We start from the raw sequence: 20,672 nt of genomic DNA on the forward strand, positions 1-20,672 counted from the left end.
TCATGTGAAAATGATATAACATTATATCACAACTTATTCTCTTTAAAAAATTGTGTGGAAAAAAAAAAAAAAAGCCCCCAATAATACCCATTTCTCTTGGGCACGGCCTATCACTTATAGTGCTTTTTTAGCTTCTGATTCGAAGCACAAAACCAATTGTGATACACCTCTAGGAAAGGTTCTAGGGATAAAGAAGGGTAATAGTTATAAGATTTGGCTTATTTAGATCAATCTCAATCCTTCAATTTCTGACATTAGCTTTACTTTTTCTTTTTTAACTTTCATCACTTTTATTCACTTGCCGACAGTAAAAGAAGAAACTTTCATCTAATGCATTGATGAAGATAAAAAGTGGGCCATAATTATTAAGCTGCTCTTTTTTATTTTATTTAAAGTATATAAAGGAAAGAACCAGGATTCTCCTTTCCCAAAATTCCCTCTATCAAACATCATTTTCAGATCTCACCGGCCACTAACCATTAACTATACTTGTGGAAAATGGGGAAGCCGATCGGAAGAAGAGAAAAAGTAATGATAGATCGTAGTGATAATAATTATACCTATAAAGCGAATCACTTTGAGCTCAAACTCCCAAAATTCCATTCTAATTTGGAATCACCGTCCAAAAGAATTTGGAATATGGCCTGCATTTGGGTGTAACTGTATACGAAACTTTGGTACGTGATTGAAGTAATTCTTAGCAAATTAGGGTTGTTTGATAGAGCATTTTAATTATATGTTTTTAGTTTTTAAATAATATATTTTTATATATTTTTTTAATTATACGTATTTTAAAAAAAATATAAATAATATTACTTAAACTCTTCTATTAAACAGGTTCTTAGATTTTGTCTAAGTAAATACTAAGATTTAAGAAAAAACTAATCCAAAACAATAAAATCATAATCAAATGTTTCATAATGAACTTTTAAAAAGATCTTAAATCAATAATTACAATTTTAAAAAAAATTAAGACCCATTAGCGCGGAATTTTTTTTTTTTGTTTTGTTTCTTTTTTACTTGCAATGTTTTTATTGAGCTTTAATTTAATTAAACTAATTCAAGGGTCTTGTAACTCAATTGATTGGCACCTCCTAATATTTCCATAACATCTAAGACAAAAATATTTTATAAACTCCGCTTAAAAGCTATGATATCTTTTAAGGAGAGTTAAGCAAAGAAAAACTCAACCTAAAACAATTCTTTATGAGACTAAAAGTAGTTGCTTTGAATTTTTCGTGGTGGTGGTTAACTAAATTAGACTCTAATGACACAAATTAATGGAGCACTATCTAGTACAAGAAATAAATAAGCCATTGATTTTTCTGCACTAAGCAAGACCCGAACTTTGTCACATTATTTTAATTCTGTCTTCCACCCAACTCTTTTCTTACACTATTTAAGGTTAGGTAATCGTATCAATTGGCTAAAAAGGTAGGAACAAAAATATTCAGGTGATTTGTTGCAAACCATGCAATCATGCATTAATAAAATTCAACATATAAGAATCTATTTTCTAGTTATCTGATCTTTCTCCTCTCTTATTAAGGAAACAAAACTTTAAATTTATGGCCTATTTTAAAAGTATTATTAGAATCACATATTTTTATACAATTTTGACCACAATTCATCACGTGACAAATTGTAAGTAATAAATGTATAAATTCATATGAACCCACTAGCACTCGTTTATCATTCCAAAGTCCCAACTTAACATTTACCCTATTTTAATTGTAGTTTCCGCCCAAATCTTTTACCCTATTAGCTAAAGGTTGGGTCAGTCATACTCTTATTCATTGGTCAACAAAAATGAAAATAAATAAATATAATATAGCCACATTGGTGACGTGCAACGCGTTTTCCATATAGTGCATGGAATTATTATTCAATTGGGAAAAATAAATATAAATAGATACAACCGTTGAACGGCACATTCTCACCCACAATTTTTAGGGTACCTGCCTATTCGAATGATGACGTGGCACTATGCCTTTGGTAAGAGACTAATAAGTGACTAACAGCTGAATTGATAATACACGCGCGCGGCGTGTTCATTCTCATTCATTCATTGCCCGCGCTTCCTCGTGTCTCATATGAAAACACGCTGTGGTGACAAGGACTACCGAGTAGTTGCTGATGTGGCTAATTATAAGCCGTCCATTTTTTTTAGAATAATTACTTTTAATTGATATAGTAAGGGGGAGTTTGATTAAACCTTTTAAAATTTTTTTTTTTCAAAATATTTTTTTTTTTTTTTACTATTTCTACTAATTATTAACCTCTTCCAATGTGAAAAATTAGAATAATTGATTAAAAAAATTATGTTTTGTAAATTTTGCCAAATACATTAAATCACTTCTTGAAACAACAAATGTGAATTTTTGCCCAAAATGTTGTAACCAAACAAGCACTAAAACACACTGTTATAATCACTTTTTTTTTCCTGACAGTAAATACTAAGGATATTATCAATTTTGTAGTATAAAGTGACAATGAATATAATTGGTGAATTTTTAAAACATAATAAATAAACATTTGAATTTCATTGTGACTAAAAATACATCAATTTATAAAGATTCTGTAGTATTGATAAAAATAAAATTATATAGTAAAAATTATTATATCCTTGTCACTCTTTTTTAATAGTTACAATAGGAATTAAAACATATGGTATTTATGATGATTTTTTTATCATCAAGTCAAAATTCAATAAAATAAGATTTAAAATATATGATATCTATTCTATGATAATTGTTTTTTTAGTTTTATGTTAAAAAATTAATGAATATATTTTATGTGCAGATGAGATTCCAAAAAAAGTTAATGATGATTGTCTTTTATGAATTTATCATGAGGCCAAAAAGACACTACCCAAATCACAATTTTTTTAATAAATAAAATATAATTTAAACCTTATGGAGTATGTTATATGATATTTAGTTTTTAGCATAGGTTAAAACATCATTGACTTTCTTTTTTGAATAGACGTGATTCAAACTTAAATGTATTAGTATTGTTACAGCTCTTTTTTTTTTCTTTTCTTTTTTGTCTTTATATTAATCATTACAAGTCTATTTAGGACCACTTATTTCGTTAAAATTAAAAAAGTTTTGTTGAAAATACTGTAAATAAAGGTAAAAGTTAGTTGAAATAGTATAGTGAGACTCATGAATTGTACCAAAAAATACAATAAGACCTATAAATAATAATAAAAATAAACTAAATAATAAAATAAATTAGCAAAATTAATCATATCAAACGGACATTTATATTATTTACACACTAAAGCAACATGGTCCTTCCACCACGCGATTACCGCCAAACCGTGTCTATGTGACGTGGGGTGTGGGGTCGTGAAGTGAGTGGGAAGATGTTGATTTCCACGTCACTATTACTATTTTTTTTAAATAAAAATAAAAGAAATACTATTTGGTTAGAATTTAGAATCAAAGCTGCTTCGAGGAATGTGTAGGCGTCAGAGTCTCAACTCTCAAGTAAAATACGTGTTTATTAAACTTCCTTAAAATTCAGTTCATTTACTGAAATGCCATTTGACCGTGTTTCCGTACACGAACGATAGAGCTCATGGTTTCATTACTACACCTCACGGCTTTACTAATGTTCAGGATTCTCCATCTTCTAGATCCCACTTCTATAGTGTCTGTATTTCCTTTTCAAAAAAAAAAATATAGTGTCTGTATTTGTATATAAGGTTTTTATATATATATATATATATATAAATATATATATATTTTTTTTATCAATTTTTCAGTTAAGTTTATTACTCCTACTACTTTTATATGAATTTTGTCACGTGCATTAGTTACATTGGATACATTAAGATACAAACATGTATTTCTCTTTTTGATAATCTTATCTTAAGTTTAAGGATTCGGTTAACGAGTGCCTATAAGATATTTATTAATGGACAATTTTAAAAAAGTTTTGACACCATTCTTTTGAAAAATATAAAGAGCTACCAAAAAAATTAGTTACTTTTTTTTTTTTAACATAAAATTTTTTTTAAGTACATTTTCTAAATTTTAAGACATCCATTAACTTATCCCTAAGTGTGATATGCTTATTTTAGACCTATCAAATATTTTTTAATAGAAGATTTAGACATCTCAATTTAGGACTTGGATTAGGTCCAGTCTAATGTCCAATTGCTTTAGACTCATTTAGACGATGACATGTTTAATAGTAAAAATATGGCATCATCAGAATGAGTTTAGTGCAATTGGACACTGAACTCAATCCTTATCCCCCCCCCCCCTCAACTTAAATGATACTCTTCTTATTTTTTTTTTTTTTAAAAAAACTACAGTTTTTTTATGATTTTTATTATTATTTATCTTTTTCAAAGAGTTTTAATTCAACTAATACACCACCACCACACTCTTAGTGCAATAGTCACTTTACAAGTATAAGTGTTTATGGAAGTGTGGGGAGCAAGGACTAGGGTTCAGGTCTCCATTAAAGGGAGTTTGACACACATATACACTTAAATTGGGCTAGAGTAGAATTTCTATTTTGTATAATAATTATTAAAAAAAAAAAAAAATCACACTTTCTTTCTTCTTTAATACTAAGTAATGAGATAAAGACTAAGGTAATGAGTTTTTTTACATTTTTGAAGGTAAGTCAACTTTTATAAATTTAAATTATGAATCATTAAAGGAACAAAATTAGGAGGAATTTTTTCCATTCAGACGTTCATATTATGAGCATCTATTGCTCTTCTAGTCAAAACATGTGCTACTACATTCACTTATATCATCACCTTAATCTACTAGGTTAAACCTTAACTCCAATGATGATGTGCCCATACTTGGAAAAGTTAGGAGTAGATTCAAGAAGAGATTTCACTGGGTCATAAGTATGGTTGTCAAAATCACGATCTGGATCATAGGATTGCATGATTTTATGATCCCACCTCACCAAAATGTTTAGGATCTCATTAGGATCGTAAAAATGGTAGGATCAGGTAGGATCGTAGGATAATATGGGATCCTACCAATTCTACCAAAACATCAGTTTTTGGTTTTTGGTTTTTGGTTTTTTTTTTCTATGTTGTGATGGTATGAATTTTTATTTATTTTTATATAATTATGTTAACCTAAGAAAATGTTTTCTAGTTTCTAGTTCACTTGTAATCAAAATGAAGGAATGCTTCGTCATTTCTAAATAAAGAATTTATATTGGCTTTGCTACCTTTTAAGCTATAATGTTGTTAAATTTGTTTGATCAATATACTAATTTGTGTTCTAATATTACTAATTTTTTTTCTTATATATAATTTTATTAGTATGCTTGTATTTGTATATTGATTGATTGATTTTTTTTTTTAGCATGCTCTGTAATTGTTGTTGAGTGTTATAACTTGAATAGTTCAGTATGAAATTGTATTTTGATCTCTTTTGCAGTTCTAATATACAAATATACAATGTCTACATAGATGATGATATGGATGATGATGATTAGGACGGTGGTTATAAGAACCCTAAAATAAAAATAATTAAATGTTCACTTCACCTTAATATTCATCTTGCTTTTGAATTTCATATTTTAATTAGCTAGTTTTCATTTGATAGCTTATTTTGAATTTTAAACTTGGAACTTGGAAAATATTTTCATATGTATTGATAAATATTTTGTTATTTGGTTGCTAATTAAACATTTATTTAATTTTTTAGATATATTTGGTCAAAACTTAAATATATTTGTTTTGTTAATATAGACGTAGTAATGTATGACATGCAAATTGCATCATATGATGCAAGTCTTTGTTTTTTTATGGATAAATTCACGATTTACGTGATTATTCAACATACAAAATTATTATCAATGTCTTTTTTTTTACTTTAAATCTAAAAATATGTAGGATCTTATGATCCACGATCCAATTCTACGATTCACGATCCCACCTATCTCCTCCAATTTTACGTAGCATTCCGAATTTGACAACCTTCATGAGTTTAAAACTAATAGATTACATGTATAAATTATTAATATTTATGTCATTTTTGTTTATTGCGAAGTAATTAACAATTTGGGAAGATCATTATATTTATTTTATTAATAATCATGGAATTTCAAATGAAGATATCTATTTAGAGCTAGAGAAAATATAAGAAATAAACTATTAACATAAAAATGTCATTATATTATTTTATACAAATTTTGATACATTTTGTTTGTCTGCTTGAAATTTATTTAAGCATAAAGTTTGACTATAAAATTTATTGTTGTCAATGGCTACAACTACACTCAACATCTTTTTATTAGATATGAATTTTGACAAATCTAACATTGGATTACTTTTCTTTTTCTTATATCCTCCATTATTGCAAAATTCTCAAAAAATTAAATATCAATAACTATTTTATTAATCAAATTTTTAAATTTTAAATTTTTTAGTCTAAAATTATGCATAAAATAAGTTTATGAATAAAATAATAAATAATATTTGATTGACATGAAATTTAAGATGTTTGTTAAACACATAATGAACATACAATTCGACAATTAGATTTTTAAAATATATAACTAAATTAAAACTTTTTAGTAAGAGTTGTTGCCAATTGGCTATAACTAAATTTAGAATAAAACTTTATCCTTTATTTAATTTATTATCCTTATAACATTTGAAACCAATATACAAACCTAAATCTATCTTTCATCTAAACTTTTTTATATTATAGGCGGAAAAAAAAAAAAAAAAAAAACAAAACAAAACGTCTTTTCTTGATATAGGCAGGATCGAAAAGCCACTTTTTCAAAGATATTGACCTTGACACCGACTTATATACACATACATGTATATATATATATATATATATATTTATGGAACACCGACTTACATATTATGTGTGTATCATTGCTTTTAGCACGTTTGTACAATAATGATTTAGGCCTTTGTGGGAGTTCCAACTTATATTTTCATATTTTAAATAATATTACACACATTTCACTCATATGTATTTCAAAAAACTCAAAACAATAATTTTTAAACTATCCTACCAAACACCCCCATAGTTTTTTTTTTTTTTTTTTGAAAAATCCTATAAATTTCTACTTGAAAACAGAATAATTGCCTTGGTGTTTCTATTTTTTTTTTTTTTTTTTGATAAAGTGTTTCTAATTTTCTATAGTACAAAATAAATCTTTGAAAAAAAAAAATTATCCTTTATATTGGTAGCATATTATACACTCCTAAACTCTTTACTTTAGTGAAGTGAGTTAAGTTTAAGAATGTTTAAACTTTAAACTTGCTTCCGTTAAACTTAATCTAGATTGAGCTGACTGCGTTTATATATTTTTTGTTTCAACTTTAGCTTCTATTCATTTGACTAAAGAAAATATAGTGCTATTTTACTAATTTTGTAAGTGTACCATCTTAAAGACTTTTTTTTTTTTTTTGGTTGAGAAAAGTACCATCTTAAAGACTTCAACTTATTAGCAGCATAATTTGACATTCTTATTTTTCAAAATTAATTTAGTACTAAAACAGTAAAAGGCTCACAAAAGTGATGCAAAAATCACACAATCCTTCAATATATGTGCTTTATTTAGTTCTAAAATTTTGTCAACTAGTTTTTCTCTTGATTATCTTTTCCTCTATGTCATGGGTTTGTTTTCTAATACATTCTTTTTTAGAAAAAGTTTATTTTCTAATACATTATGTCACTATATACACTTATAAAATTATGTGGGTCAAATGAAATTAAAGTTGGGTTCAATTGTGTTTAGTTTATTGAAGCAGTCGGAATTGAAATTGTCAACTAAATTTACTTGATTGATAGATAGGCATAAAGAGCTTTTCTATGTTACAACTTGAACCTGAGCCTTGCACACGTAGTTCTTAAATTTTGTACCTACCCAAAAATGATTTTAAATACAAAGATGATAATTAAAATCTTTTTTTAGGTAGGTACAAAATTGGTGTTTGTTATTGTCACGGAACTCACATTTTAGAAGGATTTGCTCACCAGTCAGCATTTTGACACGTTTTAAAGCCATTTGATCCTTGCTAATATTTGTGCATTATTTGCTTGATCTTGATCAAGTTCTGTCTACAAATCCAAGGGGTTTGTTCCTCAATTAGTTGGCATATTTTGGTGTTTTCAACAAAGACATCCCAAATTAAAATCTCTTCATTTCCAGCTATTGATATTTGCTTGATCTCAATCAAGTTCTGTATGCAAAACCCAAGGGATTTGTATATCTTTTGGTATTTTCAACAGAAACATCCCAAGTTAAAATCTATTCATTCCCAACTATCAATATTTGCTTGATCTAAATCAAGTTCTATTTATAAAACCTAAGGGGCTTGTACCTTAATTAGTTGACATCTTTTGGTGTTTTTAACGTAGACATCTTAATTTAAAATCTCTTCATTCTTGCCTATCGATAGAGGTCCCATGTACAATAAAATGATTAGGCAAGGTGCATATGTGCGACACATAATAAATTAAGAAAAATTTGGAGCTCTCATAACACAAAAAGGGTAAACATTTTTTTTAATATATCTTTTATTATAGAAAAAACCTTTATTCAACTAGAACTTGAACGTATACATTGCCTATTTCAAAACGTTAATCTGGTGTCCGTTTGGAACATTTTATTTAGCTGAAACTGAAATTTTTTTGCTAAAAGTATAGAAAAAAAGTTAAAAAATAACCTGAATAATACAGTGGGATCCATGAATAGTATTAAAAAGTGTAGTGAGATTTATGAATAGTAGCAAAAATAAGTTGAAAGTGGAGATAAGCTGAAAAATTCAGCTCATCCAAAACACATACTTGGTGCATCATTGTTTGGAGAAATAAGATAGGTAAAGAAAAACATGAGTGGAATTGCCTGTAAATTCTCATGTGATTTGCAGAATTCTCTTTCGCTACGATTTGATTAGTATGATTTTCATTTTCTTTCTATGTTGAGTGGGTAGAGCTTTCGTGTGATGACAACGTATTTTTCAATAAAAACAATGGCAAGTAACTTCTTTTATATATATATATATATATATATACACACATATATATGAGTAGGTAGATGATAAAATCATGACATAAATATGAAGTAAAAGGAATATTAATGAAAAACTAATTAAAACTTAGGTAAACTCTCAAAAAAATAATAACCAAAGATTAGAGGAAGGGGAATATGAACCTGAAAATGTTTTTGTTGAAAACATTTGTAAGTGTCAGTTGCGTTTCAAATTGAGTTCTTGATGACCATTAAGAGAGTTTCTTTATATAATAAAGGAAAACATTCTTGAAGCGCTTTTTTAGGGATTATTTAACTTTTATTATTATTATTATTATTATTATTTTACAAAAGCTTAATTTACTTACACTAGTTTGGAATCTCATGCATATGCATTAATGCACTTAAAGATATACAATAAGATGCATAATATAATTCTTATATATATAATTTAAATACTATTGATAGTCATTGTTATATATTGTTAACTTTTTAAAAAAATTTGTAAGGGTATTAATAGGTATATAATGTAAATTGTCCAATTTTTAAAATTATTGTGAAACACTTTTTTTTTTTTTTTTTTTTTTTTACGATTCATTTATTTTAGACTCTTTAGTTTTTGTACTTAATAACTCACTTAGATAAATATTTATGATATATATGGTCTCACATTTGATTATAAAATTAAGAAATAAAACTCTTTAAGAAAAAATAATTTAGGATACATGGTGCAAAATTAGAACTATAATTTAGGATTATAATTTGAATTTCTCTCAGTTTCACCTATTATTATATATATAGATATATAGATAAGGAATAGGACAAGGACTAGGGAGAGTTAACTACCACATAAGTCATTCCTAGATTAATCATTGACAATCCTAGCACATCTAATATCTTAATGCTCAATTTTTTTCAATGGAAAACATTGTGTAAAGATAGTTTTTCATATTTTCCAGTATTTGGTAGCATAAAAAAAAGAGTCAAAGGAAAATTATCTTTAGTTAACATAAAAAGTATGACTTATTTTTAGAATTTTTTTTTCATTATTATTATTATTATTTTTTTGAAAACAACTTTATCTCATAGCAAGCTAAACAAGGGAAGTTAGAAGATTATTTTTGAACTCATTTAAAATTACTATCAAAAATAGGAAAATGAGATATTTTTATAGAAATATTTGTTGGAAAATGACTCATTTTCTAGAAAATATCATCGCTAAAACAAACAGATTGTTATTGAAACAAACAAACAAAACAAAAACTTACCTAGATTTAATAATAAAAATTCAATCATATTAGTTTTTTGTCAACTTCTTTTAAATTTTTTTTTTTAACATTGTCTCGTATCTTTCAAAATACCCATATTTTCATAGGTTATCCTTTTAAACATTGGTTAATGCAATCACATAGTTGAATTTAATTGAAAACCTAAAGTACAACATCTAATGAATAATATCTAAGTTTTATCATAGTTTAAACTAGTTAGAACTTGGATACCGTTCGACATATCTAATGAAAAAACCAAACAATATATAAATTATGGGTTTCAATTTGCTAATTTGGTAAATCTCTTATATTTAAATAAGAGATATGCAATTTACACTCTAGCTACACCAAAAACCAATTGGTATTGTTTGACTTGATGATAAAAAACAATCATTATAAAACAAATGTCATAGAATGAAATTATATAGTATTTGTAAAAAGAAAGAAAAAATATACAAAATATAATTAAAAAATGTTTTGATTGAAAAAATATAATTAAATTAAGTATATTCTTTGTATTTTTTTAAAGGAATGTTCTTTGTAACAAATTCACTACTTTAACATTTTTTTTTTTTGTAATCAATACTTATCAATTAATAAATATATATCAATTAAATATAGATTTTTTTTTTGTTGATTCATTTCATGGATTAGAAATTAATTAATAAATATTTTTATTTGAATTAAGGACAATTATATGTCTACATGAATAATACAATGTAAATTATGTAAATTATACACAATGTCTACAATATGACTAATATTTGCTACTTTGAGAGAAAAATGTACAATCTTTTTAACTACAATGTACACTTTACATGAATATTACAATGTAAAAAAAGATTTTTTCTACTTCCCTCTTTTTAAAAAAAAAAATATTTGTTGTTATAATGCTTCTAATAATCTATTTGTTGGTTATAATTAAAAGGAAGATACTTATGAAATCATGAGGTGTATTAAACAACATAAAACAAACAGATTGTTATTGAAACAAACAAAACAAAAACTTACCTAGATTTAATAATAAAAATTCAATTATATTAGATTTTTGTCAACTTCTTTTAATTTTTTTTTTTAACATTGTCTCGTATCTTTCAAAATACCCATATTTTCATTGGCTATCCTTTTAAACATTGGTTAATGCAATCACATAGTTGAATTTAATTGAAAACCTAAAGTACAACATCTAATGAATAGTATCTAAGTTTTATCACAGTTTAAACTAGTTAGAACTTGGATACCATTCGACATATCTAATGAAAAAACCAAACAATATATAAATTATGGGTTTCAATTTGCTAATTTGGTAAATCTTTTATAGTTAAATAAGAGATATGCAATTTACACTCTAGCTACATCAAAAACCAATTGGTGTGTTTGGCTTGATGATAAAAAATAATCATTATAAAATAAATGTCATAGATTGAAATTATAAAGTATTTGTAAAAAGAAAAAAAATATTATACAAAATATAATTAAAAAATGTTTTGATTGAAAAAATATAATTAAATTAGGTATATTCTTTGCATTTTTTTTTAAAGGTATGTTCTTTGTAACAAATTCACTACTTTAACCCCTTTTTTTTTTTTGTAATCAATACTTATCAATTAAATATATGTCAAATATAGATTTTTTTTTGTTGATTCATTTCATGGATTAGCAATTAATTAATAAATATTTTTATTTGAATTAAGGACAATTATATGTCTACATGAATAATACAATGTAAATAATGTAAATTATACACAATGTCTACAATATGACTAATATTTGTTACTTTGAGAAAAATGTACGATCTTTTTAACTACAATATACACTTTACATGAATATTACAATGTAAAAAATAATTTTTCTACTTCCCTCTTTTTTTCTTAAAAAAAAATTGTTGTTATAATGCTTTTAATAATCTATTTGTTGATTATAATTAACAGGAAGATACTTATGAAATCATGAGGCGTATTAAACAGCACATCACTAAAGAATGTCATTCATTTCAATATTATATGAGAAAAGTTAATCAACACCTTAAAAAAAAATTTTGATTTAAGAAATATTTTTAGAAACTTTTTATGGAAAAAGAAAAAATAAACTTATTTTTATAACAGTTTTTTATATGAAAAATTCCAAGGCCATATAAAATGGCACAACTTGTGCTATAGGCAACCGGTTATAGTCTGATAAGTAAGATAGTTGTGATAAAATTTGTGGTGGTTTATGTGATACTAAAACCACTCTTTTTATATTTCACATGAAAATGATATTAAAATTTTTCTAAAACAGTTCTATAACGGACGCTTGTGAACAAGACCTATGTTATATTAGTCTTATACTTTTGAAATCAAATTAACCTAACCCTTTAATACAATGGTATGTTTGGATATCTCCACCAAAAATGAAAAAAAAAGGAAACCCAACCCAAAACCCCATGTACTAATTCCAATTCCCCCACGTTTATAGAAAGCTACATGAGGATTATTAGTTGCCCAAGAAGGTTCCTAAATTTCGACTACTAATCTCATTTCTTCTTCTTCTTTTTTTCCTCTTTTGATAAAGTCGAAAGTTTTACTCTCAATTATTTCAGTCTACAATGTGACTCACTCAATAAAAAGCTACAAAGTATAGTATTAAAAACTTTAGCCGAGTATAGAATATTCTGCATACGCTTATCTAGAGTTCCTGCCTTCCTGGTAAGTGGTAACCAGTAACCCCAAGTTGTGAATGAATAATAAAGAAATGTCACTTGGTTCAACAAGGTGCACACTTTTTCAAAAAGACAAGTATCACTTATAAAAGGGTAATATTGTAGTTTAGGGAGTAGTTGAGGGCAATTGTTTTTTTTGCAGATATAGCTAAAAAAACTCTATATAAAAACCTCAAAACAAGCAAGTAGATCATTACTGGAGGCTGACAGAACGGTTGAAGTTTGTGGTATTGATTGAGGAATCTCAAAGACAAAGCGAAAAAACCTGTGAGTGCTGAGAGTTCTGACAAAGGTATGTCATGTGTGTAATCACTATGTACTCATTGATTTTTGCCATTGATATATTGTAGTAGTTTTGGTTTCATATGTGGGTTTTGAAGTTGTTTATGAGTTCATTAATTTTGGAGTGTTTTCTGTGGGTGGAGACTTTTTTTGGGTCATCTGTTGGGATTTTGTGGAGGTGGGTTATTGTTGTTTTTAACTTTGGATTGGTTATGAGCTATGGGGTTCAGTTTTTGTTGATGATTTTAGGATTTGGGTATGTGGTTTTGTTTTTGAATTGGTAAAAGGTGGAAATTTTTTATTTTTTATTTTTAAAATTTTTTATTGTTGTTGGTTTGAATTCCGATTTGGCGTCTGAACATGGAATTTGCATTTGTTTATTCTTTTTTGAAATTTGATTAGTTAATTCCTTTATTGAAAATATTGAGATGGCTATTCAAGGTGTGTTTTATGTAGTAATATGGGATTTCAACATTGGAGGTTGTTATTGGCTTGAGATTGGTTTGTTTCTCAACAAAAATTGAAACTTTTTGGCTCACAGCTGAGGTTGATCTAGTGATGGATTCATTTTGTTCAAGTTGAACAAAAACCTGTAGGTTTTTTACTCTTTTTACAAATTTAATTACTTATGAACTTGGTGTGATATAATAGGATTTACCACCCTCTTTGTCATCTGAGGTAAATTTTTCATTAGATACAGCTGTAGTTCTTCCTCTCTTACATAAAGTAATTTTTTTTTCTTAAAAAAAAAAGTTTTCTTTTCTTAAGATGGATAGTTGACTTAGATTTAGATAGCTATAGTGTATATTAGATTCTTTCACAGTAAGGGCATAAGCCACCGACAAATACACACAGGCAAAATATATAGTTAAGTGGTTTATGGAAATGGTTAAATTCTTTCTTAATACTTGTCTGATATTGGGGAAAATTGAGTAGGTATTAGAGTTGTGGATTCTATTGTTTGGCTTTCAGCTTCCAAAGTTTCCTAAGTAGGGAAGGTGGATTTGGGATTGTTAAAGTTCTCATAGTTTTAGGTTTTGGCTTAGATGCAGAAATTTTTTATGGAACACCCCTCACCCTCTATCTGATGTATTTACTTAGTGACACCCCATGGGATAGGGGCCAATTAGTGTAGTTTGTGGCTTAGCTGCAGAAAATATTCTCATTGATGCAATTCCCCTACATAAATAGCCAAGGATTAGATAACCTCATCAGCAAATCCTAAAACATAGGAACTAATCTTATCCTAAAACACAGGAATCAATTTGAATACAAGCAAATAACAATACAATACTAATCTACTACTACTTTATTCTGATAAAGATCTATCACTAAGCCTAAATTTATATATATTTCTAATTCAAATAACAACTTATCCAGCCCCTCATCTCGGGTCATAACACCCTCTATTTGATGTATTTACTTTGTGACAATCCATGGGATAGGTGCTAATTAGACTTGTGTACAGAAATTGTCTTCGAAGTTCTTTGTAGAAATGTACCCGAAATCTAAACTTTCTAAATATTTTTCTCTGGTGTCGCCCATTACTTTTTAAATTTCCACCCATTATAGTGAAAGTCAATCATCTACTTTATCCAAGTCTGTCTCAATTGAAGTTTGTCGCATTTGATTCATCATATTCAACTGACCAACTCCTTGGTCAAACGTTTTAGTTACTCTTAGCATCTTCTTGGCAAATACATGACTACCCAGCCAAAAATTCAAAAGCAGGGAAAAAAAGGTGATGGCTTTATTGTGTTAGTTGCTATTTTATTTTTATTAATGTTGGTAGAAAAAAGTTTCAACAACCTGCTATCAATGCCAATCCAATGGTCCTGATCATGAATGGGGGCTTAAACTTCTAGTCCTAAGGAGGACTTGACTAGGGAAACTATACATGATCATTAACCAGGCTTTAACTTTAGGTAGGGCCTGAACCACTATAGCCTGAAGAGCAAATAAGAGCTGAGAGCTCATAGTGCAAGGACATCTATGTATCATCTTAAATGGTAGTAAGGGCTTGAGATGTGGAACCACTCCTGATGAAGATCAAAGAAGAATTTGTTGAATGGTCTTCACTCTTCATAGAAAGTTGGGACAAGAATTATCTTTTAATTTCTGTGTCCTTTTCGTTTGTGAACTTAAAAGTATTGAGACTAGACTTGCGGAAAAATGTGCCCCTAATGAAGTCAGAAGCGTGCTACTTGAGGCTTGAGAGGCTAGTAATATTTTTATCCTTTAAAGTTGTGCCTGCTGGATCAACTTAAAGTTGAACTGTAATCTTGTAGTGTTTTTTCTTAAATCATTCATGTCTTTTTGGACTCTATGAGTCTATGGTTGTCTTTTTGATTTGCATTTATATTGACTGAACTACATGTTTGTCTAGTATGGCTGCTGAGGTGACTAAACAGGATATTGGTTGTTTGGTGATGTTTTACCTATAGAAAGCTTCATGGACTTAAAAGATAGACGAGAGCTATGATTTGCATGCTTTATCCTACAAAAGCACCTGGATATTGCATTTTAGTCAGTGTTAGACTATACAGTAATTCAGAAAGGAGTTCCAAATACTATGGTTTACATCTGTTAGGAGGGAAAATGGAGATTTCATTGAACATGACCTTTTCTCCTCATTTTCTGGGTATGATGATGTCAATGTTACTCCGTTTGGTTTACAGTCAAATGGAACTACCTTCTTCCACCATCTTTATCTTGAACCTTTGCCAACTTGGCATTGTGCTATGGGTGTTATGCTCCCTAGTTGTTGGTTTGGGACTCCTTCACAGCTTGGGTTGTTTTGGTTGGTTGCTGGTGTCATCATTTTCTCTGTGGAATTATAGCTACATTGCTATTCTTGTGATCCTTGCTTGCTCTTGCTTGATCCCTTTTCTTTGATCTTTTTTCTTCAAAATCAATGTTGCAATCGTGTTTGATCCTTTTTTTATATTCTTTTTTTAGCAGATTATATTGGTTTCAAAATTCACTTCTTGACGATAGCAGAAATACTTGGTGATTGAGGCTGTTGCTGGCAAACAAATCATCCAGCTTTTTATATAGTCTTCGCGGATACTTGACTGTTTATCAAGATTGACTGTCTAACTGTATGTTGTGATTCAATGAATGAGTGATTTGAAGTCCTGGGAACACTTATAGCTTTACCGGCAACTCTCCATTTTGTTTCTTGGCTAAGTCAATAATTTCCTATTTTAGATGCAAACTTCCCAGGAACACCATAGTTCTTCCAGTTTACATGGGTTGTACCACCAGCCATTGCAAGAAATTGATCCCTATTGTGTGCAGCATTTCCAGATTATAGAAAACAATGTCTGCCCAGATACTGGCAGCCAAGGAACAACTGTTTCCTTCCAACCCTACCCGGAACAACCTCAATTTTTCACACTGGATTCGTCCCCAGCAACTGTTGGTTATATTGACTACAATTCCCCTTCTGCCACTAGTTTTTTGTCTAACAGAAGTCCCTTTTCCCCTCAAGTTTCTCAGTCATGCCTGTCAGATCAACATCATTCCCCTGACAATACATATGGATCGCCAGCAAGTGGCTCTTCTGTTGCTGATAATGGCAATGAATTCAAGCACAAGCTCAGGGAAATAGAAATTTCATTGCTGGGTTCTGAATCAGGTATTGTTGACAGTTGCCATTACTGTCCCAATAGTGGGATTCACAAACCCACTTTTGTGTCAGGGTGTGATTGGAATCAATTGGTGCAAATGGATCCCTCACTAGACCTGAGAAAGGGGCTCATTTACTGTGCAGATGCTATATCCCGTGATGATATGACAACTGCAGTTGATTGGATGGAATTATTGGGAAAGCAAGTGTCAGTCTCTGGTGAGCCAATCCAACGTTTGGGTGCTTACATGTTGGAAGGGCTTAGAGCAAGGTTAGAGCGCTCGGGTAGTTCCATCTACAAAGCCCTAAAGTGTGTAGAACCAACAAGCTCTGTAGAACCAACAAGCTCAGAACTAAAGTCATACATGACTATCCTTTATCAGATTTGCCCTTACTGGCAATTTGCTTACAAGTCTTCAAATGCTGTCATTGAGGAAGTTATGGCAAATGAACCCAGAATCCACATCATTGATTTCCAGATTGCACAGGGCACACAGTGGGAGCATCTCATCTATTCTCTTGCACGTCGGCCTGGTGGGCCCCCTTCTGTACGAATCACAGGTGTTGATGATTCCCAATCATTTCATGCTCGAGGCGGAGGGCTTGATATTGTAAAGCAGAGGCTGACAAAGTATGCTGAGTCGTGCAGAGTACCATTTGAGTTTCATAATGCTGCCATGTCTGGTTGTGAGGTTGTGCGAGAAAATCTTAACATTCATCCTGGGGAAGCATTGGCTGTTAATTTTCCTTATGTGTTACACCACATGCCAGATGAGAGTGTGAGCACACAGAATCACAGGGACAGACTATTGAGGCTAGTTAAAAGTTTGTCACCCAAGGTTGTGACCATCGTTGAGCAAGAGTCCAACACCAACACTTCCCCATTTTTCGCAAGGTTCCTGGAGACCCTGGACTATTATACAGCTATGTTTGAATCGATTGATGTGGCTCGCCCAAGAAATGACAAACAGCGTATCAGTGCTGAGCAGCACTGTGTAGCTCGTGACATAGTCAACATGATAGCTTGTGAGAATGCTGAGAGGGTTGAACGGCATGAACTTCTAGGAAAGTGGATTAGGAGACTTTCAATGGCAGGGTTTACTCTATACCCATTGAGTACCTCTGTGACTAACATTGTTAACAATCTATTGAAGCAGCAGTTTCATGAGAATTATAGACTCGAAAAGAGGGATGGGGCTCTTTACCTTAGCTGGCTGGAGAGAAACATGGCAACCTCTTCTGCTTGGAGGTGTTGATGATTGCTTAGTAAAAATTCTGTAAATCTTCTTTTTGTATTTTTTTTCTACGACTTCTAGAGCATAAGAGATGGTGGTATTTGTAGTTTCATAGAATTGAGTTATATTAGAGCATGAAGCTGAATCTCTAAATTCACTGTACATGTCCACATAAGAATGAAAGAGAATAGGACTGATTCATACTTGCACTTGATTATGATATACCTATTGGGCTTGTGATTTCTCGGTTAAGGGCAACAATACTTATCAGTATGTCTGACTTTAACAGTCTTATGTTTGGCTAGTATTTTCAGAGAGCAGATATTAATACTGAGTTAATTGGAGCTTAAATAAAGGGAGGGATTACAGATGGGGAGGTCTAACTTATAAGACCATTGATATTTTATTTCAGTGTATATGTTTCTTTAGTTCCTCATTCTAGAGAGAGCATTTGCATTCCTTTGCTGAGTCTTTTCTGGCTACAAGTAGAACAAACATGTCATAGCCGTATCATATTTTAACACTCCATGAGCATAATCAACATCACTGGTAAGCTGCGACTTACGTTTACTGAACATCACTGGTAAGCTGTGACTTACGTTTACTGATGCTGGTAGACAGTAGACCCTTGCAGTTAAAGGTTCAAATGCTAGTACTTGTATAGTTTTGGCCTCTTAGGACGCAGGAGGCTAGGACGTTATTTAAACACATTCTCTTTCTTAAATTCACAGCATCCCCAAGGAGGTTGTGAAATTGACTAAAAAGTCAATTTAGCAACCAATTTCCCAAAATTGTTTCTACAGCAAAGAAGCTATACTCAAAAAATTTGGCAGCTCACTGTAGCTTAAACTCAACAAAAAAAAAGAAATTTTTTTTAATGTGGGTTGTTAAAAAAAAGTATTGTAATATTTTAATGGGTTGATGGTTGTAGTTGTTATTATGTTGGATATATTAGTTTATTGTGTTGTTTATATTATCTTCATTTGTTGAATGTTAAAATAAAACATTTGATGTTGGGTGTATTATAAAGTGAGAAATAGGACGAATTAGTGTCTGTGAGCTTCATATGTAATGCCAGACACGATTTGAAGGGCAGTTAAGGTGATTTAAGATAAAGCCTGTTGTGGGTTTGACAAAATCCAATAATAAATAGTGCTCAAGGGTGTGGCTGGGCTGTGGGAGTAAATATGGTAGGTGGGGAGGTTGAAAGGTTGTACGATTTGGAGAGATGTTTGTAGTGAATTTAGGGTTTTGATTTTGGGGGATCTGCTCAACGATTATGAAGGAGATGATGGCCGTTGGGACAAGTTATGATGAATTGGGTGGGTGTGTGAGATTAATGGAGGGTGTGTGAGATTAATGGAGGGTGTGTGAGTTATGGTGATGCAACATGGTTGTGCGAGAGGGATAAGAGAAAAGCTTATAGAGTTCCTTATTGCCAGACACGTGGGAGAGCCGTTGCTGAGAGGCCACATTGCACTGACGTGTGGGAGAGAAGAGACCATGTGCTTATACGCGTGGGAGAGCACAGTGAATTTACGTCAGGTGGGCCAAAAGTGTTGGACTCTCATGTGAAACACAAACTCAAACAATGCTTGAACACTAAATTCAAACAACAATAGTTAAGAATCACTTACCAAACACATATTTTAGCATGGGGCCTACTTGTTTGGGTGTTTAAATAACAAACAACATTGCTGAAGATGGGATACCAAATAGGCCCTAAATTTTTTAGATGTTTTGCTGTAAATGCTTACAAGGTTACTACCACATTGTATTCTTCTTTGCTTATGTGCTTAAAAGTATCCCATTTATAGCTAGATAGCCTAGTTTATCATATCGGATAATGAGACCATTCTTGGTGAGGTGCTGCCAAATAAGTTATTCTTTTGCAAAATATACGATGATTTTCATACAACATTTGAGGACACACAAGACCGATTTTCCTAACCAAATAAATGAACATGGTTATCACCCAACAGTTTCTATTCTCAGTTTTCTATCCTTTCCCTTTTCACACAAATCAAAAAGCCTAAGAACCTTGTGGCTATTGATCGAAGATACAATTTGGAGACAGTTTCAAAGAAATTGTGTGATACTGGTTTTCGTTAATTTCATGTCAATCAATTGCACAATTAAAAACACTTCTATGTGATTCACTGAACTGGGAATTTGGCTATGACTTTGGTAGGTTCTGCCTTCATTCATTCTAGGCTTCTCACATGATCGACTGTGATGAATATAGCTGATTTCTATGCAATACCTGCGGCTTTCATAAAGAACCAGTTGTGCAAGCTTTCATCTGCAAACCAAGGGAAACATTCGTTGACATGTTAACTAGAAAAGTCACTTATCAATGCCTGATATAAGAAAGTCTCATTAGCTTTCTGCACAAATTAATATTATCATGTTACATTCTTCATGTTTTTGTGATGCAAAGAATCAGGACTATAGAATCACCCATTTACTAAATCTTCCATAACTAAATCTCTATCAACTAGTAGTAAGTTTTCTTCACATGACACCTATGTAGCATGGGTGCGTTTCCGGATTCAGGTGCGGGTGCG

At 30.3% G+C, this 20,672-nt stretch overlaps 1 protein-coding gene across 2 annotated transcripts; it reads left to right on the top strand.

The window, feature by feature from the left end:
- The first annotated feature begins 13,118 nt into the window (after window positions 1–13,118).
- Window positions 13,119–18,357, top strand: LOC115989600 (scarecrow-like protein 13). Of its 2 annotated transcripts, none has more exons than XM_031113374.1 (2): window positions 13,119–13,249; window positions 16,198–18,357. In XM_031113374.1, exon 2 carries the CDS (start codon window positions 16,450–16,452, stop codon window positions 18,124–18,126), a length of 1,677 nt encoding a protein of 558 aa, XP_030969234.1. In that variant the 5' UTR covers window positions 13,119–13,249; window positions 16,198–16,449; the 3' UTR covers window positions 18,127–18,357. The 2 variants fall into 2 exon arrangements, with proteins under 2 accessions (XP_030969234.1, XP_030969233.1); XM_031113373.1 differs by having other exon boundaries at window positions 16,201–18,357.
- The last annotated feature ends 2,315 nt before the right edge of the window (window positions 18,358–20,672 follow it).

Source organism: Quercus lobata, chromosome 5 (assembly GCF_001633185.2).
Source record: "Quercus lobata isolate SW786 chromosome 5, ValleyOak3.0 Primary Assembly, whole genome shotgun sequence".
Lineage (NCBI taxonomy): Eukaryota > Viridiplantae > Streptophyta > Magnoliopsida > Fagales > Fagaceae > Quercus > Quercus lobata.